The following is a 27,164-nucleotide window of genomic DNA, read 5'->3' as shown; positions in this document are numbered from 1 at the left end:
TGGCTTCAGAACAAGCAGTATTCTTCACTTGAAAACAATCATATTGTTCAGGCGTCATGATAGAATTTTGGAATACAAAAGTTCCCAGCAATACAACGGAAAAAATGACCAGGCATCGTTTCCTTTCCGTATAGATACAGAAACACCATCTACAGTCTTCTGTTTTCTGCACTAGCAGTTACCGGGGAACAACTCTTGCAGTTTCATACGACCACAGCCTCCTTGAAATGAGCCATACATAGACTGGGAGTTTCTGAAACTGAAAATATCTTCTATTCGAACAGAGTTAGGCGGAATAGGATCAGATTTTTGTGATTTATACTCAGACGTATGTAAGCTCCCATATACTTGCACGCTTAGCGTCTTCTTTGTGGGAGCACCGACTTTGATGTATTCGTTGAAGAAATCTATCAGTTCCTGATGGGTCAGCTGCTTTAGAGCTCCAACCTGTTTCATTGAGAGAGAGAGAGAGAGAGAGAGAGAGAGAGTCCAGCTGGTCAGCTATTTTCTTTTCTAGAAGTGCAAATGACAAGCCTTAATAAGAAGGTTTTTTGATTTTTCCTTTTCCATTAATTTATGCCTATTTCCAATTTTTTCCTGCCTTCCCTTCTCCAATTTCATGTTGAAATTTCCACCACCCTAATGTGAAAACATTTTAAAATGGAAAGAGAAATTGACATGACTTGTATCTGTTAGTTGTTGAAAAATGCAGTAAATTTGATACCTCACGTTCAGTCCTATCAAACTTGAGGGTTCCGTTGGAAATTTCATGCCAGTAGAAGCAAGATTCTTCCCACAAATTCTTATACTTCTCAAGCTTCATATCAATCAGTGCGTTCACGCGGCTCTGTACAATAACCAGTGGAGCAATAACTTGAGTAAAAATACTCAAACTTTCATGTGCAGAAAATTGTACATCCATACGTTAATTAAAATCAGTTGAAGTACATTTTATATTAGCCAAACTAGCAAGTGGAGAAGCCAAAGAAATGCTTCTGTTCCATAGCAGAAATGGGAGAGGAAAAGCCACTAGGTACCATACTTTGCAGTTGAAAGCAAGGCAGGTTCACCCATAGTACTTCAATAAGAGTAAAAAAGGTTGGTGCATGTATTGGAGAGTCCAAGAAACTAGAAACTTTTTTGGCAAATGCACAAGCATAACCACGAGTTGTGCAACTATGTACCAGATTTCTGAAACGAAGCTTGGCTTGCAGCTTCTAGGTTCAAGGTCAAGCCCAATTACTGAAAAAGAGAGGATAGGTGGAAGGCAAAAGGTTGCAAAAGGGTCTTCGAAAAGTTAGATTCCATGGTTTTGAAATAAGTTTTGCTATTCCCACTTGTCATGCTATCACGAAAATTTTACTACTCAAATGGTATTATTGAACCCCAAGAAAACTAATATGCAAGTCACACTTTAAGGTCAGCAAAACAAACTCTCACACTGCTAAAGCTTAGTTAACTTACCACACGAACCTGCAATAGAGATCTGGCATTCTCATGGCAATTCCATAGAGACTCAAACACGTGGTATGTATAGAACTTCAATGTTCAATTGTGGATTTAGAAAATGAGGAAATTCAACATTCAGAGGGCTAGAAATGCAATTAGCATTAATCAAGCAGAGTTCTTTTCCAACTGAAGCTAGCAATGATTAAATGCTTAAATATCAAGGGTGTTCAGCAGTATCAATTCACCATGGAGAAGTTAGTAGCACTAATGATTAATGTCTCACCTTGAATTCATCATCTGACAGCTCACAAAGTTGGTTTTCGAACTTCTCAAGGAATGATTCGACTCTCATGTAGAGATGAATAGGATCCTGTCAACCTCAACAGTTAGCATTTACAGAATGAGGTGAAGCATTGGGGGAGGGGGAATAAAAAAAGAAGGATTCATTTCTTTATACCTTTACAGTGGACTGAATACAAAACTGCACTCCGTGGATACCAAAGTCATTCCTAAGTTTGAGAAAAAAGAATAAGTACATTGTAATTGAGGAGAGGAAGAAAACTATAATCAAATACAGACCTCCTCGACATTGAAGTAACATAGCCAAGTTGCTCAACTGTTCTAAGTTGGTGAAAAGCAGCTTGTTTTCCAATGAGACAAAAAAGCCGAAGTTTAACATTCAACACAAAATCATCCTGATGAACCTGAATAATTAACAAGATGACCAGTCTGTTAGAACTTGTAACTAAAGATAGCCTATCCAAGGGTTAACTGTACCAGTAAAACAATATTCAATGAAGCTCCATTTTTGAGAGAATGAAAAGAATCAAGAACTAATTGTTGAGTTCCATACAAGGTAGTGTAACGGCCAAGCAAGTTCCAAAAACATTCAGCTTGTTGCCTTGACAAATTAACCCCATCCCTCCCCTTTTCTTGCTTGATTGAGGTTCAAGTTAATAAAGCAAAACCTGTGGCAGAGCTAGGATTTGGATTTGAGAGTGGCGCTGTTGGATGGGAGTCCAATCTGTGTTGTTTCATGTTGTGTGTACAAGGTTGCAGAGGAAAGTTAAGTGTAAAGTCATATAACTTGTCTTTGTCCTTGGCTTTGTTTTTTCTTGAAAAGAATAAGGACTTCGTCTGACTCTAATGTGGTATTCAAATGACAGCCATTGAAATATTATTGTCCGAACTGTTCGGCTTTGACATTGTGATCTTTGCATAATTGGTATAAAATATCCCGTTGTTCGGATATTGGTAAGTGCTTAATCGAATTACATTAGTGTAAAGAAATATATGTTTGAAATTGGGGGTCACACCACGCCCACCCCCCTCCACATAACTCCATCAATGAGCTACAAAACGGAGGCACATTAGGTGAAGGCACGGTGAAAATTACTAAAATAGATCATAAACAAAAAGAAGATGAGGAAAAATGTCCTATACACTAACCCTAACCCTCCAACTTGTCCCCTTCTTAGTCCAGTTTACAAATCCACAAGACTACATCTGTCTGAGATCTTTTGGCTGATATCGTTTCAATGAAAAGCTTTTGTGCATTCTCATAAAAAATAATAAATACATGTGGCCCATCCCAACTCATTTTAACAAAGCACTGAGTTTGGTTTGATTTCACTTGGAGTATTTTGTAAATACAGTTACCTGATGTGTGCAAGGTATGCCAGGGATCAAGCCACACAAAACCCCAACAACTAAAGCAAAATAATTCAACAACACTAGTTTCCTCGTTTTCTCGTCTCCTTATTTATTGGTTTTTCACAAATACAGTACCTGGATATAGTGGATGAGGGCAGAATTCTCATTGCTTGGATTCAGGCCCTCCACGGGATAGAAGAAATTGGTGCTGCCTGCAAGCTTAGCCACTCTATTTGTCAAATGCTGAGAAGGGAGTAAATATTTGGATATAGAATGGGGACCATTAAAAATGATATCTTCAATTTTCTGAATCACTGACTCCGCTTCAGTAGGTCCAATATTGCCTAGAAAAAAAAACCAGAAAAAGTAAATGAACTACAGAAAGTAAAATGTTGACAAACATTGGCTGATCTCAAAAAGTACAGTGCAGCATAAGAACCTGCTATGTAGCACTGTAAAAAAGCCCTTGATAGCATCAGAGGTGCGAATTTAGCTAGATTATCAGGTTCAAGATGTGAAAGAGCTTCAAGCTCATCAGTCCAAGGCCATGAATGATCATGCAGTATTAAGGAGCAGTAGGACCCAGCCTGGTCATGAGGCTGTTGGAACTTGATATTCTGATATTCTTTTGTGATCGTTTCCTATTATATGCCAAAAAGATGTGTAGGGCATATCAATCAGTCAGCCATGAATAGAAACAGCACCTATGGGACTACTAAAGCAGTCTTATACATCAGTCTTGATTCAAGCAGAGCGATGGAGACATTACAAGCATAAACACACACCCACCCACCCACAGACACCTTTGCATAAATACACACATAGGTATCAACAGAAGTACTACAACTACATAGAGCATCAAATGAAACAAACTTGATCCAATCATGAAGCCAACAGCTTTAGTGTAGAAAATTATATCATCTTCAATACGTGTATAATCTATAGGGAAGTTGAATAGATTATACTGCATCCTTTTGGCTATAAACATGACAGTATGAAGTGAGTGGATACCTATCTGTAAAGGGTAATGGAGAGTAAGGTAGCAGAAGAACAAACCATCAAAAACCTAACAATCAATATTTTGGTTTTTTATTTGTGAATCATTCCATCACTACCAACATCGTGAACAACCACAATATACCTTTATTTACCACCGTTTAATTGCAACGTTTGACGGAATGCAAGAAGAAAATATACTAACACAACTGATTTGTAGATGGCGATATTGAACCTGGTGTGCAACAGACCAATTCACAATTACCTTGATCACATAAAACCTGTCAGGCTTTACTTCAAATTTCACAACCTTCTCAATTATTGTTTCCAGTAAGATCCTCAATTTGTGATTATATCCACCCACAGATACCTGAAAAAGAAAGAAAAAGCAATCAATGCGTGAATATAAGAACAGTTGCATCTTTCTCTACAACACATGCACATGCTCGCAGTCACCTAACAGTTTGGTTTGTGATCCTAACTGGAGTAAAGTCCACAGCAAAAATCTGTATTTTCTTCTCAAAAGGTCCCCTTTTTTTAATATCAACCCGCCTTTTAATAAAGTCAAGAAGTTTTTTCAAGAAGCCAACTAAAAAATTGCACATAAATCCAGAAGAAGACGAACTAACACCTCAAAAACCAAGAATTCCATTAAGTCCTAAGTACCAAAACGAAAAGACATCCTGCAATGTCCTCATTCCGAACCATCGCTATATTGACCACTTCTGGTTATGCCCTGAATCCTGATGGTAAAACATGTCACTTTATGAAGGGATGAAAACCTACTCATATAACCCAAGGTTTTCCTGTTTATTGACATGGGATGAATATACTGCATATATATCCGACTACAAAAATCCCTAACCATCTTTTATTTATATGGCGGATCAAAAAAAAAAAAACTTTTATTTATATGTGCTTGCTTCTTGCATTAGTCAGTGGAGCCCAGACTGAATATATGGAACCTATTAGGAGAATCAGAAGTGGAAACAAAGACAAATGCAACTGATGTCTATGACTATGACTCTATATAGGCACCAGTTTAGGTATCTTGCGTGAATTATTTATTTACCCAAATAACTATTTACGTAGTAGCCCAGCCAAGTGGCTCTGGTACATAATAGAAACCGATACGAGACCAAAACAAAAAATACCTGAAACCCACTCCTAGTGACGTGGATGCTATAACCAAGACCAGCAATCTGAGCATCATAGGCTGAAAGATTGCAATGTATATGATCCTTTCAGAAAAGTTAGTTTCAATAAGAAACAAAATAGAAGTGAAGTACTGAAGAAAAATTCCACTATAGAGAGGTCCAAGTGTTTAAGACACCATCAAACTGTGTACAACAAGCTATAGCACAAGATAATGAAGCCACCGAGGTGACAAACAATTTCCATGTCTTTGTAACTGTCACAGAAGAATAAATTACATTTCTATCTCCATATCCAGCAGCTTACCATATTCATTTAAATAATCGACCAGCAAATGTGTAAAGATGTAAGTAAGAACTTCTGCTTCAGGGGAGTGTCTGGAATATGGACAATGGAGATCTATTATAACGTATGCCTTGGGCGTGGAGAATAATGTATCAGGCTTGTACCATAATCTTGAAAAGGATGAGTTCCTTAGAAGAACAGGAGATTCGGCCTATATGGAAAATAAATCAAGTTAGAGGAATCAGATATTAAGAGCTTGTTTGTTTGGCTGGATTCAAGAAATTTCATTGGCCAATAAATCCAAGGGAACGACATAACATACACATGGTTGAAACTTTTGTGGTCACGATTAAATATGGATCAGATATGAAATCCCAAAAAAACAAGAGACATCCAATATCATGGGGTATTATACATTTAGATCACCAATTAGTAAGAGGGGTTTACATATCCTATGGAATTGTATATCCCTTAACTACTATTGGTCCAGTCAAACAAACCAGCCCCAAGAGCTTGCATATTGTATGATTTAGTACAAGCTGTACCTTTTTTGCAACACTCTTTAGAGATAAATCAGTGGGAATGAACACATTGGGTGCTGGTAGATGCAAGTGTACATTAGGAGCTCTCTCCATCCATTGCTGCATCACGGGAACTAATCAAGATACATCATGATATCATAATTTTTCACTGAAAACTATTCAATTTACCCAAAACTACCCTTGATAAAACAAAGAGTTCCACATTAAAAGATTAACGTATGAAAGAAACCTGAACCATGGACTCTGTGATTTTCTCCGCACAATATGCAGTTCCATACCATGGCTCAATCATCTTAGCATGTCCTTCAAATTTCATCGATGACCAAAATATCCTGTGGAAATTGATTAGAAGGATTAAAAATGAATTGAGGGCTTCCATTCAAGCACAACTAGATATTTGCCGCTAGATCCTGTGTTAGTAATGATAGGGCTCAAATGTAAGACTCTAAGTCATGACCAAACATAGCTGTTAGAAATGGAAGGTCACCAAAAATAGAACACTAAGTCATGATCACCAAGAGGGGTTTGAAATGACAGCTTTCCAAAAAGGCCCGAAAAAAAAAATCTAAGAAATGACCGTATATGTCTAATGTCTGCAAGAATAAATTTCTGACATGCTTGAACAGGTCTATTGTCTGCAGCTATGACTGCACATTTTCACCAAGGGATAAAGGATCTACAGTCAGTGTGAATAGTCAGGATCTATTCGATAGTTTTCTAAACATTGTCAGACTGGGGACAGGTTATCCCTAAAGGTATAAAAAGCTAAAGTGCATTATACTTCAAGTAGGCAAAGAAAGGAAATGGAGCAACATCCTGAACCTGAACCTCAAAAATGAGTTTTATGATTTGACCCTTGTTCAAGGTCATGGCAACTTTTTTGGGGTTGGAATTCTAGGATTGGTTCCTCCCTTTATCAAAGACTTATTTGCATATCCATCCCGGTTGACTCATGACTGACTTTGTGTTCTTATATAACCGAAGGCAAATGATGAATCAGGCGAATCTACAGATACTACAAAAAGGCAATACCTGTCAAGCCTACACTACCAGCGGATGCAAGCAACTTAAAGTTGAATCAGATCTAGCAGTGCTCACTACTCACTTTGACGTTGAAGTATATTCATGGATCGCAAGAACACCATTCAACGGAATTGGAAACTAAACGGAAAAGAGAAACTGTGATGTAGCTAAAATGTTTTACAACTTACAACACTAAAGAAATTGAATACTGCCTTAAGTTTTCCTTGACATGCATGCTTTTTATTTTTAGGTTAAGTGAAACACATGCTATTTATTAAGCTCCGTAGATTGACATCGTTTATTCTGTCAGATGCAAGTAGTTATAAAAAATTTAACTACTTGTACGTCATGCAACAATATACAAAAGATGTAAAAAAAAAAAAACCGTGTATATGCACAATTTCACTAGACACATTACTGTTACTTATTGTTATCTAAGGTCTACTGTTTCGAGAATTGAGGCGAAAACTTAGAATGTAGATCCGAATAAACAAATCTAACTTTGTTGTTGTTTCAGGGAATAATATTCAAAAATTAAAATGAGAACAGTCCGCAGCATTTATTAAAATGGAACACATTACATTTGTGTCTCAATTCAACGACAATCTTTGGAAATTACAACATTTCATAGTTTGGACAAAAAGTGAATCATCAAAATGGTTAGCCAAATAACTGTTTGGGACAGAACGAAAAGGTGTAATCACCACTGTAATATGCAAAGAGTGAAGAGGGCAGCAAGAAAGACATTGAAAAAGGAAATTTGCTTTTCAAAAGCAAGTCTTTTTTTTGTTGTTGTTGCAAATCTAGACTTTTTTTTTTTTGATCAGACGAAAATGCGCAAATCTAGACTTTCCTATGCCAAATTATGTATATCACAGAAGTAGGACTATTCTCTTATGTTTCTAGTTTCTACTGAGTTGCTCTAAGCAAGAAGCATGTTTCACATCTCCATCATCAAGCCATGCTTATTACCCTTTTTTTTTGGTTTCTAACGACTCATATGCATTTCTTATGCTTACCATGGAAAATAACCTGCTTAGGCTGAAAGTATAAAGTTGGCATCATTATAGACATCTATTAGGATATAGCACTGAATAATGGGAACATGGAGCAAGCTCCATTACTAAATGAAAACCTAATGTTTGTTATCTCATGGTAGTACATAATTACAGCAAATAGTGTGCCAATGAAATTGGCGAGTCCAGTCAGCTAGTTTGCTCTACCGCAGCAGAAAAATAATCCATTACAAAAGAGATTATAATTAGGAAAGAAGTGAATTCATAATAGGAGTTTGCATAATGTCTCATATCTCATATCAACAATTAATTACTTTTCTGAGCAGCAATGATCTCACCTGATATTGTTTGGGTTAAGCTCATCCAGTAAAAGTTGGATGCGGCCTGGATTGAACTTAGAAGGCAAGGATGACCCCACCAGCCAATCATTGGGAGGATAAAACTGAAGAAAAATTTGAGATAATTGTTTAAAGAAGTGAGAAACAAGTAACGGATAGAAACGTTCATTAGGTTGCATCCCTGATTCACGTTCAAGAAATATAACTACAGATCAAACTCGTTCTTCTAGTTCATTGTATGACTGTCTCCATAGATGTAAAAAATTACACAGAAGGCCCGTCCTCTCCTTTAACTCTTGAAAGAAAAATGGCCACTCCAATTCATTATGCAATTAAACATATCAACTGTCATGGGAGAAAACCAAAGGAAGCAATCATTTTGCAAGAATCCTCCCCTTCAGCCACAAAGGCTTTTCATGAGTATATAAACTGAGAAAGAAAGACAGGTAAGCTGTCATTTGCCCTGGGAATGGCTTACAGTCTCCACCTTAAATATATTTAATACCCACTTGAACCTTGTTCTTCAAAACGGGTAGAGTCTACAGACTTATATTGTGATTCCTCATACAACTAACAGAGACTTGATTAGATGACAAATCATTACAAGCTCTGGAGCATTCGTGTTCAATTGGATTTCTGTAACTGAGGCACTGCCAGTGCAACAGTAGAATAAGTTCTTCTATACATTTCTTGATTCACTTTCTTAGATAAAAATGTCATTCCCTTTCAGATTCCCTAGTGTTGGTCAGTCTAGCCCTCATGTCAATAGCTAGCTTTTGGGTTGAGTTCTTCCCAAACTTGGGACAGCAAGAAAACACTCACATAAAAGGTAAGAATAGATATACAAGGATTAGGGGTGAGCAGATTACCCGGTAACCCATGGGTCCGACCCAACCTGAAGCGTTTCGGACGGGTCTGAGCAAGGTACTTCGGTCGGGTACGGGTTGATTTCCTTTGAAAAATCTGCTTTCGGTTCAGGGTTTGGGTTTGTATGTGTTGTGCCCGCCGGGTCCGACCCGACCATATATATGCGTATTATGCCCTAGGTATACAACAACAACAAAACCCATGTAGTCCCCAATCATTGGGGGTATAGGCAGGGGAGAATTGAAGACAGACCTAACCTTTGGCAATATGCACAAAATGGCTGCTCTCAAAATACCACTGAAACAGTGGCCCCCTATACCTGTTTTGCTGCGGAACCATGCCCCCAAATTAAAGCCGAATGGCATCAAAGAGGGCAGACCTAGAGACCCAATTCAATTTATGTGCACATTACCGTACTTCCTTCATTGATAGTCCGGAGCATCGGTATGCACAATGTATTATGCCCTAGGTATAAAAGGGGAATACCAATACACTCTGTTCAAAACCCATACTCCAGATCTGAAAGATGATGTCGCCAACTCACTGCACAATCCCTCACCTCCAGTTCCACGGTAACCCTCCGCTGCACCACCGTCGCGTCCACCATCTCTCTCTCGCTCAGTCGCTCTCTGTCCCGCTCTCTTTCTCTCGCACACAGTCCGGCGTCCACTACTCCACCATCTCCATATTGCGGAATCGGTAATCTCATACTTATACTTTGAATCGGAATGGATCTCTCTCTCTCTCTCTCTCTCTCTCTCGCTTTCTGTCACACTCTCTCTTGTAATTTTTTTGTTTTTTTGTGAGTTTTGAGTGATGATGGTAACTGGTTCTGTGATTACTCCAGTCCTAGTCCAACCCGACCCAAAGTACAGAATCGGTTTCCCGGACGGTTTGTACCAGCTATGCTGTTCGGTTGCAGACCGAAACTTTCCTACCCAAGATGGTCGGGTTGGGTGCCGGGTTGGGGCCGAACCCACCCTGCCCCGCCCCGCCCCGTGCTCACCTCTAACAAGGATTTACCTGTGCCTTAAGTTGAGTAACCAGCTAAATAGAAAGAAAACTAGATGAAAAAGGTCCATATTCAAATTGCTCAATGATGAACCAAATGTTGTTAACCAATAATTAGACAGCTGAATAGCATCCCTAGTTGGGTTGCTATGCCAACGAGCATTCCTTTCAGCCCAAATGTAGTAAACCGAAATGGTGAGAGACATCAATATCTAGCTTTTGGGTTGAGATCTTCCCAAACTTGGGCCAGCAAGAAAACAAGCGCATAAAAGGTAAGAATAGATATACAAGGATTTACCTGTGCCTTAAGTTGAGTGACCAACTAAATAGAAAGAAAACTAGACGAAAAAGGACCATATTCAAATTGCTAAATGATGAACCAAATGTTGTTAACCAATAAATTGAACAGAACTTACTTCTGTAAAATAACAGCAAATGCTTACAGAAATTACCTGCATATTTGAAGCAATATTAATCACATAATCAACTGGATGTACTTTATCCCGATAGTGGAACCTTGTCTCAGATATGGCTGAAAGCTTCATTAAGAATAATATTTGTCTTCAGAATCCGGGAGAAACTACCAAAATGACTAAATGAAAGGAACTTGCTACATGATACACAAAGCAACTTACTCAAAAAAAATAGTAAATGCACTTTATAATACATTGTGAGAAGGAAAATTTATTCAAACGACAATGAGGGTTCCAAAAGAAAATAATAGTAAACAAATCACACCAGCCATTACTGGTCCAAGATTCTAGAGAAATATATGCTAGTACATTTTGTAACTACTCTTAACTCCTTTTGTTTATCCGAACATCTAACCAATCTACGTCACACAAGCCTTTCCTTCTAGTTATTTTGGACAAGATTAAAGCAGTTGACGAGCCATACAGTATTTCTCTGGCTCTTTAATATATTTGTTCCTATATTGATGGGAAAGTGGGAAATAAATCAGCTGCTAACACCTCAGAGCGACATTGCCAACAATATTAGCTCTAAAGATGCAACTGGAAATCAATCACAGAGAGAGAAGATTAATTTTATAGCTTCCAAATCATGGGCTCAGCTAGCCAGCAAGTCTGTGCAGAAGCTGATATTCTCAAAAAACAGGAAAATTGGCTAAGGTGCAGAAGCATAGAGTAAGAACAAAGGAGCAGCTGCTCAAAAACATCTTTGGATATCAAGCACTATTCTTAATAGACCATACATACGGAACCAAACACACTAGTGTGGTTGCAGTTTAAAAGTAGCAAGCCATTTACATAACCATCAGACCAGAGATTAATGTGTGCAAACATATGAGAAGATACTTTTAAGCATGGTCCAGCACATACCAATTAACAGAGAATATAGGAATCTGTGCTAGAAGCCCAATGTCTGACGTAAGCAAAATGGTCACTACTTTCACAAACCAACAATCTTAGGGCATCAATGCCCTCCTCTCCAGGCGGAGAAGGGCAGACATTACACAGCATAACTTAAGTCTAACCAAAGTGATGGCAAGAACAAGTGAGCTCCATGAAAAGCAGAAAATGCAATATACAGAGTTTGATAGCCCAGAAATATAATTTGTTTTGGCATTGTAAAGAAGACTCAAACAAATACTGGTAGACAAATAGTTTGGTGAATGAGTGTGTGTGTGTGTGAGAGAGAGAGAGAGAGATGAAAGTGTGCAGGCAAATCTATACCTCATTGAATATCCATTCGCAAATGCCACACTTTTGTAAGAGGTCAATATATTTGAAAAGCATCCCCACAACATCTTCCATATGCTCTGTCACTCAGTTAAGCGATCACAATCAGGTAGAAAGGTTCAATGCCATAAAATCAAACGCATAATAGCTCACACATAAATAAAACAAACCATGACCAAGCAAACAAGTACAACGAAAGAAAGGAATGCTAACCGTGGCCAGCGTCTGTCAGATCAATGATTACACTAAAGAAGGAGAAGTCATTAGTCCATTCAGTTTCGCCGGCATATAGATAGGTAGCCCAACCTGCAAAATCATTAAAAGTAACCAACAATGAGATGTCATTCTGGAATGGAAAAACAAAGGATAAGAAGGGGACTGGCCCCAGGGAGGGACACTAGTTCTCCCAAGACATAGTGAAGAAAGGCATCAAATCTTGTCCAGTGCAAGACTGCAAGCATATTTTTGTTTTTGTTTTTTTTTATCGTCACGTTCACTGTTAAAACACATAGTAAACTATTTGAAGTTGGTTCCACTACATCCTTTGTCAGCAACAAAGACAAGTTATGAGATCGTCCAAAGGGGCATCATCCTTGTGCAATCAAGAAATAAAACACGAAAAAAAAAAAACAGAGGAAACAAAAGAATGGATCCAACCCCCTAAAACATGTCCCTCCACACATTTCAAGAGTTTTGTAAACTGTACACTCGTCACAGTTATCTTTTCTCGTTCTTCTCAGCCTGTGCCATACTGCCATGTAGCGTATTTTCTCAACATTTGGCTTTTTAAATAGTTTTCAGCCCTATGTCAGCTTTATGGACTTTCGGGGGAGAGGAAAAGTCAAAGGAAAAGAGAACAAAGTGAAGAAGCTAAATTTCTTTCTTTCATTTCCCAGGTAGATCCCACCATCAATCCATACACATAAAATACTTTCATTACTTTACTTTTCCTTCTTAAATGCAAACTCAAAAAAATGCATTCTACAATTCTATTAACTAAACATGCAGACAACAATGATCTGTTGTTCTAGAAGGCCTTAGTTGATAGGAGTCATGGGTCCAAATGTGTCTACAATTTTTTTTTTTGATATATCAAGATACGGAAAGAGTATTTTTTTTGTTCTTTATTTCTCTAGCTCACAACCTAAAATCACCACGCATTATGTATTTAGAAACTTCTCTTAATTTCCCTTGGGAGCTTTGCAATGTTGTGGCCAGAATCATCATCTCTCCTGAACACGTTCCCAAAAAAGTAACATGCTTATATAGACTCATGGCTGCACTCTACGCCAACATTACACAATGACTCAGCAAAACATCTTTTGCATATGGCATTCTAAGAAGCACATCCTTATAATTTGGATATAAAAATGATTATTCGAGATGTGTCAAAAAAGTCATTTGCTCAAGGTGAGATATATCTACAACATGCACCAAGTTCCAAGCAAGCAGGATTTCCTCAGTGAAGCATGTTCTAAGATGGTAGCGGCTATGCTAAGAACCCACCCATTTTCTTCAAGCTGCAAAACAGAGATCCATTTCCTTCATGGCCAATCAAGTGACTAAGATAGCAGCTTGCCCCTTCCTTATAATGCTGAATGTCTGGCGTTGCAGGCCATACAACTCTCAATTCGTGCCCTTGCTTTATTGGGATAGCTTTCACGAGAATCTGAAAAAAGAAATGCAACACAAACAGTGCAAAAGACAATCACCACCACAGAATAAAATCCAGCAAAAACAACGTTTTGCTGCACCACACAAATCAAGGCTCAAGAGAAATCCCTCAAGGGAATGAATCAAGTCTGAGTGAATTCATAACAAGAACGAAATTTCATTTCGTTTCCATCAAAACAGCTGAAACTAGGAAACAGGAAATAAAAATGCAACAACGGTGGACTGCCAGAACGCACGGAAACACATGGAAAAATAGAAACATGATATTGTCTTTTGTCATATTCATTTTGTTTCTGAGATGCTTCCGTTTCCTAGCTTACCGAAATGAAATTTTGATTCTCGTCTTACACATGCCTCAGTACATGGAACTTGCATATTACACAGTGCCGGATCCACAAATTTTTGTCAGGCAAGACATCTATTACTGTCATCTGATTTCAGTAAATCCACTAATTCAAATCCAAAAGTCATGCATAAATGACAAGAAAATAAAATGTTACTATTGATTTAGCAAAACCAAATACTTTGGAAATTTGGAATTAGATACATTGACTTCTATAATTGCGCCCTTGAATCAGTACTGGTGCAGGATTAACTTTGAGCATTCAGAGATACTTAGTTTAATTTTCATTGTCGTATGAAAAGGGAAATGGTTTTGGTGAAGCCAAAAACTGAGGCTAATTGTAATGCTGGAAACTTATCCAATAAATTTCCAATCATGCAACTGTTTTAATTTACTTTTGTTGTTGCAATTTTGAAAACAGTCTTCCAAGCTGTGCTCAGTCTTTGGAACTGCTGAAGGATTTTGACAATAAGGTTCAACTCCAAAAATAATACTACCAACTTGTATTAATCTAGCTTGGTTCCCAGGATTAATGGGTACGACCGTACGAGGACTGGGTAATGACAATTTTTTATAAATTTTCATAGCAGGTTGCCTTAGAATTTATCACCCTATAGAACAGTAATATATAGGAAAAAAGAATTTTTTTTTCCAGATAAAATTAGTTATGCAAGTTTGAGGAAACAAAATGATAATTCATTCTTTTAGTTGATCTCCCTTGTTTACCTTCACTAAACCCACAACTTAAGCTGAAGAAAACATTCCACTTACACCGTCAACCTTTTTTCCATATGATGTGAAGTCCTTAAAATATGACTTCGGGATACGCATGAGTACCTGAAGGTGTTCTGATGTGCAAGGCTGACCAGTACAATGCCAAGAACTTCGCTCCTTATTTGGAATTTCCTGAAATATGTTCTCCACCAGGCTTTCAATTTTATCAAGGTTCTCTGTACAAGTCCATGTCAAAGAAACCATATGGATAAGGAATAGTCACAAGGTCATCACCCTAATGTCAGAATTTATAGTTTACCTTTGGCATAAACAACCAGATGCATGATATTTGCTGAGTAATGCTCTTCATAGAAGCTGAGAAGTTCAAGTCTTGTATCCACACCTCTTTCTTTCGGCCAAACATCCAAACTATCCAAGTTCCCTGCAAATGAAACAACCTCTGTATCCTAGTAGGACGGACATAGGGTCTAAACTGGGAGTACAATAGAAACCTATTTTGGTCCACAAAAGTCTGTTGAAAACTAAGCATAGAACTATATAAAGAATAAAACCACACTAAAATGTTGACTCTACAAAGACTCCAAACCAAAACTGTTTCGGGAATATTCAGAGAAAACAATATCCATACGACAGGCAAGTGGTTGCGAGACGGATATGATGGTTATAAGCTTCTTGATATGATGAAGATGGCTTTAATGCAAGCTTAGCAATCAAGTAAGGACATGTATGTGGAAATCAAATGGTAGGATTAGCTTCCACACCCTATAGTTCCTTCGGGCAGGTGATCGCGAGGTTAGCTTTAAATAGGACAGTTTGTTGCACATCTTTGCAATATCCACAAAGTTTAGGACATTACAAGTGTCGTGAGAGCTAGTTGTATCACCATACATTTTTTTACCCAAGTTTGCACTCTGTTCTGCACGTCTGTGTGTTTTTTGACAGATGGGTTTGAAGCTAAGAAAGGTTGTTAAATCTTGAAAATGGTTCATTTTGTATAATGATAGAATCTACATAAAATGATAGAATCTACAGCACGATTGACCATAAATTGCTTCTTTTTGGTACTTAACAAGTTTATTGAGACTCATCTTTTGAGCATTATAACTACTACTTGAGACAAATATCTATTCCTTGAAGATTCTTTTTTCCCCGTTCGTAGTTCTTTCATGTTGATCTTTGATTGTCCTTCATTCCACACCATTGAGCTATTACCCAACAAATTTAATTTTAGGGCCCATGGTTGTAAATAGAAGTAATGCATAACCTCAAAATAATAAAAGTTTAAACAAGTTACCCGTACTAAACCTATGATATGGATGGTCTTTCGAGCTTAGATGTTTTTGAAGCTGCAAATAAAAATAAGTTTGAACAGTTAGATGTGTTTGCCACAAAAAATTGCTAGGTGCTCAGATTGGCAGCAGAAGGAAACAATATTACCAGTGAAATGGGAAGAGATATTAAGTGCTATCCCAACACATGCAACTGAAGTTTATTCAACTTTTTATTGAGCTCCATTCTAGTTTTGATTTATATATACTACTAATGCATGTCAACATTATGTTCCTTCATTCGTTGTGATGTAAGTTGAAGCAATCAACCTTCTTCAATTAAGCTAGATGAGAAGTGAGGACTCCGGTTAATTCAAGGACTTTGTGTATCGTGACCTTCCTAAGATGTTCATGCAAGCTACCATTTGTCATCCTCACAACTGAGTCATCATTATAAAGATGTGGCCTTTCATTTTTTGTCATTGTTGCCACAATTGGTTCGTAGTCTATTCAAGTCCCACTCTATTCTTGGGTTAAATTAAGTGGAGATCTATTTTTGCAATATTTGTCATATACTATGACCTTGGGGCAGGTTACTTGTTCCACTAGGCAACAGCTTGTGGTTCATGGGTCAAGTCCCTAGAGGGAGGTGTGACTAACTTTGTAGAAAGCATAAACACCTCCTCGTAAGGATCATGTTAAGAGAAGCAAATTTTATGTCTAAATCTTTAAGAGGTTAGCCCTTCACAACTCCAAGCAATAAATCAAGCCATTAACGTAGATTCGTAGAAGTACTGTAATCAGTGTAAAGGTTTGACTGAATTTTAGAAAGCTGTCACGATTGCGCTGGTGTGACAGAGGATGTAATGATTGCTACTTTAATGGTGAGACGTCAAATGAATTTTCCCCTTGTTGATTTTGAACTCAAATGGAAACTTGCTTTAAAAATTTTATTCCATAACCACAAGAAGTTGGATTGAACTGGTTTTCTATGTTATTTGCTCAGCTTAAAATCATGAATTGGCATATAAGCAAAGCTGCCCCTAAGCTAAAGTCTAAGGGGCGGCCGCTTTAGGCCCCCCAAAATTTACAAATTTTGGGGGGCCTGCCTATTTTAGTACTCCTTGTTACACGGTCATGAGTAGAACTTAGCCTCAAAAGCTAGGTATTGAAGTGAGGGTGCCCTCAAGCTTATATGCTTCATATTACTTTGTTGCCCAAGCGATATGGGACTTTGCTTCACCCCCTTCCTCACACGCAATGTGCTCACTTGTCACCTGTCGCGTGCAGGCTAGAGACACACACCCTATCCAACTTTGGTACCAAGCTCCGATACCATGTTACAATCTTGGGTAGAACTCAACCCCAAAAGCTAGCTATTAAAGTAAAGGTGCCCTTACGCTTATATACTTGATATTACATCAGTACCCAGGCGATATGGGACTTCACTTCACACCCCTTATAATTGCCCCAAAGAAAATTTTATATACCTATATTTATTGTTCATAAACATTCATAAAAGGGCCCCATCTTTAATTTTAGCTTAAGGCTCTTGAAAAGTCAGGGCCAGCCCTGCATATGAATAAGCTTTTACGAAGTACTGCCTACTTTATTAGGTAATTACCGCTTGTAAGATTACAAGTGGATACCCATGCCTTAAGGCATGTTGAAACATAACAGCCTCAATTTAAGTAAACTACCCGCTCTACCTGACTACTCCGCCCGACAAATGTAATCAACACATAGCGTCAATTACTATTTTAAGATATTTTCCTATTTTTTTACATAAAAAAACCAACATTTAAATTAGGATACATTGCCTTAGAATTGAGGAGGGAGGGGTGGATTTATTAGGAGAATATTCTCTGCCTTTTAAGAAGTAAATGATCTAAGTTTCTAACAGCTATAACTCAACATGAACATATGGTTTGACGGCCGTGTATGTTACTTTGTTTGTTGAGTTGCTATAAAAATCAAAATAGGATTCTGAATGTGTACGTGCAAAGTGTATCCTTTATTGATTTGGCACATAAAATGGTTACCAAAACTCGTCTCCGACATTTTAGCACCCCATAGACCATGAACAATCACTTCCCCCGCCAATGATGGACATGTCTTTCCTTGGTCGCGTTTGTATACAAAACATAGTAGATGATGTAACTTTAATTTTGGAGAAGAGTTCTAACCAAGATCGTAAAACATATTAGAGCACGAGAACCAGGTGATGGGTAGGATGCTTATCCCTGGCCTGCGCATGGTTGGTGTTGAGGGAGAAGGAAAAGCAAAGTCCCGCATTGCAGGGTACAAAAGCAATGAGATGCGAAAAGGTAAAGGCTCACTATAAATTTTCAACTGCTGGTACCACTCCACTTCTCTCACATTACGTGTAACATCAACAGTGCTTGCATTTCAGATAATAAAATGCAAAACTTTTGGGATATTAAAAGGATGTGCTTTAGCAGTTATTAACAAATGCAACTTAATAAAAACCTGCTACAAAGTACAAACCATAACATACACTACTAAAAATCCCAAAGTAATCTTAGCAGGGAAATATGGTGTTGAAAATACTTATACCTGGTCCATTCTCCAAGTATCAGATAATAAATTCTTCTGATTCTCTGGAGAGAGAGAGAGAGAGAGAGAGAGAGAGAGAGAGAGAGAGAGAGAGAGAGAGAGAGAGAGAGAGGGAGAGAGAGAGGTTATAACAATCTGCCAAGAAATAAAGACGGGAAGATACTCAAACGGAAGTTTACCAGAATTAACAGCTCTTATTTCCCTCATGGTAGCATCTGGTGACATCGATGGTTTTATAAAGAACTGCGCAAATCTGAACCATATGTTAGATATCAACCTGCCCCCCTGACGTTAAGAGGACATGAACAGGGAGTTAAAAGCTGAAGAAAGCAAAACAGCATTTACCTGTCCAATGCCTCTTCAAAATTCTCGGCGTTGACATCAAAATTATAGTTGGTATTCTCATTAGATGTGAAGGCATTGGTGTAACCTCCATGCTAAGGATCATGAAAAGAAAATCATGCAACAAAAAAGACGACGTAGTCATTATCCCAGGAAATAACAGTAATTAAAAATCCAGGTAAGGGTCTGTGGTGTGATCCTAATTCCCAGCCTACGACTGAATTTCATATGAAATTAAAATACTTACTTACCAAAACACAAAAAGGAAAAGAAAAGAAAGGCATAATGATGTTGGAAGCCAAACCTAATGTCCCTTTGCAAAGTTTCCAACTGACTACCTCAACAAAATAAGTTACAAAAATTGTGCCCAACATTTCGAAAGCCGGTTAAGGTAAAAACAAAACAATATTAACCATCACTCGCCAGATTTGATCATAAAATGCATCACCAAAGACCTCAAGAAAAATTTAATCAGTTTCCCCAATATCTAATTACAAGAAAACAATATTAACCCTAACGTAAGCTATTCGGCTTACGCTACAGTTGCAAAATATGGTATCACGTATAGAATGCAGCAATCAAAGTTTGAATGTTGTTCTCATACTCAGAAAGAAGCTGATTATTCCTACAAGGTAACTTTCAATGTTTCCGAGGCTTCAAAACATTCCGCTTAGATACTCAAGCCATCTTATTGTATATCAGCAAATGGTATAAAATTGATCATGAATAGACACTTTAAATCGCTCTTCCATGCTTGTCACTGCACAAGTATATCATACAGGGTAGGGTAGGCTTTGCTTCACATTTATTTGCACTGAAGCTTCTAATTTCCACATTAACTAGAATTTCATCTATTTGGTTATCTCACATTACATAGAATCCTACGAATTGTAACTCTAGGCACTTAAGAATCATAAAATCTTTGACAAAGAGGGAATATACACCAACTCATTGAATCTTCTAAAACAAGCGAAGTAGAAAATTCCCCTCAAATTAGTAAACACATATTCCGTATTAAGAGTTCTTGGTACTTCTTTCAATATTGAAGTATTCCACAAGAGACAAACAAAGACGAATTTCAAGAATGGATCCATAAAACTAGATCATCGATAAATAACAAAATCAAAAGGAAGAATCAGCTATCTCTGAACACAATGAAAAGCTTTACCTCTGAAATGTACTTTGAGTAACTATCTTCATCCGGATATTTCTCACTCGCATAAAATAGCATGTGTTCTGCAGAAATGGCATACTGAATTAAGATGGCAAAAGTATAAACAGAAAAACTGTTTTTTTTTTTCTTTTCTATAAGATAGGCGGTTTAGGCACCACCAATCGCGAATTCCCATTATAATGCTTTAAATGTTAAGAAAAATGTGTGTGTATGTGTGTGAGTCTGAAGCAAATAACATCTTTCTTTAGTAGTCAGTCAAAGATTTATCGTAACAAGTGCAGGTCGAGCATTACACACTCATTGGAGTTTCAGAGCTTGTCCCTAGTGATGTGGGACATGGTAATTATCACCTCCAAAACTAGTGATGAGCATGTAAGGCATCTTCAATCATTATTAATTGATTTTAAGTTGAATGTTTAACATAGTATTAGAGCTAGGCTTCCGGAGACTTTCGCAGAAGAACTCTTTTGAGGCTTTATGGATTACCCATTTGTTAGTGACTTTAATGCACCTTATCTTGTTGTGATTTTATGTTATGGGTCCTTTTTTCATCTCTTCGTGTACAAATCTACGGTCACACCAAACCATGAGTTTCAAAGCTTGTCCCCAATCCCACCACTCGAAACCAAACACAGAGCATGGCTACCTCTCAACTTGTTATCAATTGGTTTTGGAATTGATGCTTTAACATGATGAGAATCAGATCTAGGCTTTCAGAGGATTCTGAACAAAATTCTCTTGATTGATTACCCCCTTTATTTGTGCCTTGAGTAAACCACATTTAATTGTGATTTTTACGTTAATAATCCTTTATCTACCTCTTCACAAACGAGTCTTTGTCCCCGACTCCCCCGTCGTACATTTCAATTATAACGTCCGATACATGAGCCTTAGCAATCGTCCCAGTCATTGATTTTGAGTTGGATGCTTAACACACTCTAAAAAATAGGCGGCTGTAAGTGTGTCGATGTGATAACATTACGTGTGATTACTAATACATTCAAATGCGATTGTCAAACTGTGATTTATATCAAATTAGACTAGCATGCTGGGTTTTCACATGATCAGCTGTATGGTGTTTCCGAATAACGGATCACGAAGGGATTCAAGAAGCAAACGAAACAATGAAGTGAAACCCATGATTTCCCTTCCGCTTGATAAAACCCGAATAGTTCTCGCAACATGAAATTGTAAAACATAATAAAGAAAAAGAGAGGAAGCAATTGAAACGGTAGAGAACGAGAAAGTTGAGGGTTTACTGGGTAAATACAAGTCAGCAGTGGCCGAGACATGTAGAGCGAGATTAGACGGTGATGATAGCAAGCCATTCGAGGGGAGTCTGTCTCGCAGCTCTCGCTACCGCGGTCACCAGAGAGAGAGAGAGAGAGAGAGAGAGAGAGAGAGAGAACGAAGGCCAGTTTCACGGCGACGAACAGAGACAGGGGACGTGGAGACGGGCCGGCGTTCGTTTAGGTTACCGGCGACGGCGTTCGTTCGTTCGTTTAGATTCACTTTTTGGCTTCTTTTTACGGCTTTAGTATTATTTTCGTTTATGAAAATAATTTAAATGAAGGAAAAAAAGAAGAAGAAAATGAAAGAATTCAGAGAAGATAAATAAAACAAAATTTCATCTTGTTTCTTGTTTGTATTGAATTGTTTTCAGTGTATAAGGAAAACAAGAATTTAATTTCAAAATTAAGAAATTAAATAAAAATAATATTAAGCCCCAAATGCTTGCTTAAGGCCCCATTTCAGAAACACAAATAAGTTCTTATTTTTTAAGAAGATAATTTCAAGTTTAAAAATTATGTGTTTACGCAAATAATTTTTTTAGCAATATGGATCTTGTTTGATAAATTTTATTGAGATATTTTAAAAAGTGCAAAAAAAAATTAAAAAATTATTTTTTAATTACATTATTTTTGAGTTTAAAAATATAAAATAAGCTGTTTATTTTTTAAGAAGATTTTTGAAACGGAGCCTAAGTGATGCCAAACACATGCTTGGTGCTGCAAAAAGGAAGGGGGAGGGGGGGAATGGGGATCCTTAAACTGTTGTGAAGAAAGATAGATTTGAGAATATTCCTAAATTATATGTTTATGCTATTGAAAAATATTACTAATAAGAAAAAAGATACTGCTACATACATATATTATAACTATCATTATATGAGAAAAACTTGTTTTCGGCTGTGCTGTGAACAACAGTGTACAACACTCAATCGTGATCGTTCAAAAGTGTTCTGAACGGTCCAGATATTAATAAAACTTTTCCGGAGAAGAATTAAACTTTTCTCCGGAAAAATTCATTAAAATTTGGACCGTTCAGAATACTTTTGGACGACTGTGATTGGTTGGTGCTGTAAATAACATGTTTAAAGCACAACAAGAAACAGGACAATCTCATGTTATATATGCCCATAAAACTTTTTTTTGTTAAAGCATATACAAACACATATATTTTTTTTTTTAACCCAAAAAAACATATATTTTTTTGGTCTTCTATAACTCTCTCAAGGATTCTTCTTTTTAAAACAAAAAGCGGAGCATATGGCATAGAAAAAGGTAGTTGATTTTTCAAATGGCCAACACACAACCTAATCACCAGTCAGCCAATAATTAATTTATGTGTGACGTATTATGTTATGAAAACTATAAATGGATTAGTTGGACAGACTTGAAAAATAAAACTTTATTGGACCGGGCTAGGAAATATAAAATGAAACACGATTGCTAATTAAATTCTGGCAAACTTGAGAATGCATTGTGAATGATGGTTCATAGATTTGGTCAATGGGAAGAAACTTATAACATCGTAGCAGCTCGTGGTTATTGTGGCCGATTGATCTACCAATAAGCTAGTTTTCACGACTCTCCTTCTTTACATTTGAAACATTTGAATAAGTGTCCCTATTTTCAAAAGTCAACTCTGATAAATGATTAAAATCAGTTCCAAAAGTACGGAATAAGAAACACATAGTAATAATCGAAATGTAGTCAAATTTTCTAAGAAGACATGTAGGATGGAAAAGTGAAAAACTGAATATATGACAAACAAATATAGGATGGAAAAGGATTTTACTATGATTTAGCAAAGTCAAAGATTTGTTACCTAGAAAATGGGCTAGGCCTTCAAGACCATCAGGTTCGCTGAAGGAACCAACTCGGACATTCATTGAAGCAGCACACTGTAATAGTACACGCGGATTGAGAAATTTTTTAAGCCCAAAGAAAATATTTTATTGGAGAGATTTGAGTGGTAGTTAAACTAGCATTAGCTAAGGCCCCGTTCCCGCTAAGAGAAATAAGTAATGTAGTTGTACTTATTTATTGAATTAAAAGTAATGAGTTGTGAGAGAATGACTTATTTCATAAATCGAAAAATAAATACTTGAAAAATAAGAACCTAGCGGAACGAGGCCTAAATAGTTTTCACATTTTATAGAACATTTCAACGGACTTATAACTACAAGTACTGAATAGTTTTCCACATTTTAAGTCACTTCCAGCATCATATGAACAGTGCTAAATTATTGAAGGCCATACTCAAAATTGGCTCTCACTGCTGCTAATTCCTAGTGCAGCTAAAAATCAATACAATTTAAATTAGAAATAAATAGTTTATGAATGAATCAATTTTGTCTAAACTGAACGACCTATATACTGTTGAGGATGGCCCTGGGCTGCAAATGAGCCAGCCGAACTTTGTCGAGCTCAAACTCAGCTTATTTACTAAACGAGCCAAAAATTTGAGCTCGAGCTCAGCTCTAGCCATAATGAACCGAGTTTAGTCATTTACTGAACAAACCTATTTAATCGAGCCGAGTCTCCTTTAACGAGCTGAGCTTTTGTCAAATAACCGAGCTCCACTCGGCTTGTTTACTATACAAGCCAAAAACTCAAGCTCGAGCTTGACTCGTTTACTTAACGAAGTAAACGAGTCAAACTCGCGAGCTGCTCAATTCATTTGCAACCCTAGCCCATGTCAATTTTTTATTTTTTGAAAAAATAATCAATCATTTAGTCCATGTCTATTTTGTTTTCTTTAAAAAATAATCAATCAATTAGTCCATGATCTCTGATCAAAAACTAGTTCTTTTTCTGTTCTTAAACGGATGATCATCCCCAATGCAGCCCTACACAATGGATATTTCTCAAACGAATTGGATTCTCTGCAGCTCTGGATTAGGACTGCCCATGTCTATTTTTTATTTTTGGAAAAAATAATCAATCATTTAGTCCATGTCTATTTTGTTTTCTTTAAAAAATAATCAATCAATTAGTCCATGATCTCTGATAAAAAAAACTACGAGTAGTTCTTTTTTCTGTTCTTAAACGGATGATCATCCCCATTGCAGCCCTACACAATGGATATTTCTCAAACGAATTGGATTCTCTGTAGTTCTGGATTAGGACTGCACCGGACACTACAAATTCTCGATAGTTCATCTAGACAATAAATGATTTAGATTCGTTGATAGTATCTTAGCCATAAGATTGGTCTCCTACGGCTAAGAAAACAGAAAACTATAAAAAATTTTGAACCTGTAATTGTCGAGATGGACCGACGATAACATCAATATTCGGTCCAGTTCAAAATAAGCACGGGAGACAATCCAACCCTTTTCTCAAATTCAACTCTACTAAGCAAACAAAGCCTATGCTTGTGATCGATTCCTTTATTCCGGTCCCCCGGCCTTAACAGTACTCGACCAGAATAAACGAATGGATCACAGGTTTGGGAAAATTTAAATGGAAAGAGTGCAGTGAACAAGATTGTTTTTTTTACTGACCTTATCGGTTTCGGGATCGCTAATGAGCAAGACTTCGAGCGAGTTTTTCAGGACAATCCTCCTGTATTCTCGCTTGTCTGTACGAGCCTTCACTATTTCCACCGCCGCCTCTTCTTTTCCCAAATCTCCCATTTGTTTCTCTCAAAGATTCGTCTTCCACTGCTGGGTTTTTAGAAGGAGAAATCTAACTCGGGGTGTGTGTGTGTGTGTGTGAGAGAGAGAGAGAGAGAGAGAGAGAGAGAGAGACGACTACAGGTCTATATCCAACGCAGAATATTCATCGACGGCTGCTCATTGCGCACATTAGTCTTTTTATTTTGTGAGGCTCCTCTCCGGGTATGAGAATAACATGGCCCTAGTTTTGTAATGGGCCCATCTAGGCGCATTCTTTATGATCCAAATTGTTTACTATTCTTTCCTTCTCATTTTCATTTCTATTATTCTGTTTATCTCTTTTATGTATTTTGCTTATATTTTTTAGTATAGATTTTAAAAAATATGCAATATAAATCTTATTTGATAGATCTCAATTATTTCTATAATACAAAGTTTTCAAAATTATGAAAATCATTATAGATTAAAAGATATAAATAATTTAAAAATGCTATGCAATTCAAAAATGAATAATGAAAATGAGATGGAGGGAGTACTTTCTAGAGCTCTAATTCACAGGTTTAACAGTGCTGAAAATTACACTAATCAGTTGAAAATCAATAGTTTCTCGAAATGTATAAATCTAATATTAATGGTTTTGGATCCGGCGCGGGTATAGTCTATTTTTCTCGTAAGATACGTGTTTTAAAATCATATCCATATATATGGAGTATTTATGTGTGTGTTTTAAAATCGTATCTATTGATATAGAGTATAAAGTGCACGTTTCCAATCATTAAAATAGGTCTGGAATGAGCACGAAATTTCAAATTGGATTGGTCTAGTTATTTAAAGAAAATAGCTTTTCTGCACGGGGTGTCTCCATGGTCCGGCAAGGTCTGACCTTGTTTCGAGTTCATTTTGATTTCGACGATGCGATTTGTTCACATTATAGAGTTTGTTGAGTTCTACGGTCACATAAAAATAAAGTCATACCGAATATTATTTGATTGGAGCATATTCATATAGGAAAAAAAAATTGTAGCTCTTTAAGTTATAATCCAGTTTAATCCAGTGTGTTCAACTCATTTTGTTTTTATATAAATGTGTTCTGATTAGATGTTACTCGGTATCCGATTGATTTAATATTTTATACGATTATATTGTAGTACTCAATGAGCTCTAGCTATAATGTGAACAAGTCAAATTATCGAAATGAACACACAACAGGTTGAAGTTGGCCAGACTACGCGTGGTGTAGTCCACACCCCAATAGCTGACAAGCTGTCTCCAGGAGAAAAGCCTTCTCCTAATCTTTTCTCAAACCAAATCCTCTCCAGTCTCCTCCAGTTGGCACAAAAACTACACCAGCTCAATTTTGATATACGGTATCGTTATTGTCAGTCTATTGAGTTGACGATAAGCACACTAGAAGATAAGGAAAATACTTATTTTTTTTTACTCTTTTACACTCTTTAATACACATTCACTCACTTACTATTGTCAGTCAATTGGGCTGATTTTAGAATTTCCTTTGATATATAAGAGCATCCACAATGTAATAATCAAAACTTGCCACATCAGCTTTTGATTATTCATTTAGAGGGTTGCTAAAGTTAGCAATGTAAAGTCACACATTATTACTTTTGATTATTCAAATGCTCAAATTTGATTATTGGTTAGGAGGTTGCTAATTTTGATCATTACAATGTAAGCATTTTTTTAAGCACACATTGCTAACTTTAGCATTCTTTTGATTTTGATTATTACATTGTGGATGCTCTAAGATCCCAAATCTTGAAAAATTTAAACGATTGGAGCGGTTCCACCATGAAAATCACGTTTAATTAAAATCACTCATTGAGATCGGGATCGTATTCATTTTAGATTAATCTAGTGTGCTAATTTAATTTATTTAAGAGATAAATTTCTTGACAACTCTACAACATGAATAATTATGATCATTAAAACGAATCCCCGACGGGGCTCGAAGAGCCAAAACTTTGTTCTGTGCTCCTTCTGCTCCATGGGACATGTCAATCGCTGAGCGACTTAGGCAAGCAAAGGGGAACTTACTAGGAAAGAAAGTGGTGATTGTTATTTTTCTCTGTCTTTAATTTTTCTAAGCAGA

The 27,164-nt window shown here is 37.0% G+C and overlaps 1 protein-coding gene and 1 non-coding gene across 5 annotated transcripts; both read right to left on the bottom strand.

The window, feature by feature from the left end:
• On the bottom strand, positions 1-25,269 carry LOC131319023 (insulin-degrading enzyme-like 1, peroxisomal). Of its 4 annotated transcripts, XM_058349116.1 has the most exons (26): positions 24,941-25,269; positions 23,260-23,335; positions 20,143-20,210; positions 18,978-19,069; positions 18,812-18,885; positions 18,633-18,676; positions 16,082-16,133; positions 15,086-15,208; positions 14,890-15,002; positions 13,542-13,704; positions 12,249-12,341; positions 12,030-12,115; positions 10,788-10,874; positions 8,458-8,561; positions 6,310-6,412; positions 6,084-6,179; positions 5,560-5,749; positions 5,253-5,314; positions 4,364-4,468; positions 3,542-3,743; positions 3,238-3,446; positions 2,029-2,153; positions 1,907-1,958; positions 1,733-1,819; positions 725-847; positions 1-447 (listed from the first exon to the last, which is right to left on the bottom strand). In XM_058349116.1, exons 1-26 carry the CDS (start codon positions 25,070-25,072, stop codon positions 172-174), a joined length of 2,937 nt encoding a protein of 978 aa, XP_058205099.1. In that variant the 5' UTR covers positions 25,073-25,269; the 3' UTR covers positions 1-171. The 4 variants fall into 4 exon arrangements, with proteins under 4 accessions (XP_058205099.1, XP_058205101.1, XP_058205100.1 ...); XM_058349118.1 differs by lacking the exon at positions 23,260-23,335 and having other exon boundaries at positions 24,941-25,081; XM_058349117.1 differs by lacking the exons at positions 23,260-23,335; positions 24,941-25,269 and adding an exon at positions 21,408-21,649.
• On the bottom strand, positions 9,645-9,752 carry LOC131321462 (small nucleolar RNA snoR100). The gene has a single exon (XR_009198507.1). It is a non-coding gene; the product is annotated as a small nucleolar RNA snoR100 (small nucleolar RNA).
• Positions 25,270-27,164: the final 1,895 nt, after the last annotated feature.

Source organism: Rhododendron vialii, chromosome 3a (assembly GCF_030253575.1).
Source record: "Rhododendron vialii isolate Sample 1 chromosome 3a, ASM3025357v1".
Taxonomy (NCBI): Eukaryota; Viridiplantae; Streptophyta; class Magnoliopsida; order Ericales; family Ericaceae; genus Rhododendron; species Rhododendron vialii.
Note: the sequence above shows the minus strand (reverse complement) of the source record. Positions and strands in the feature narration are given on the sequence as shown.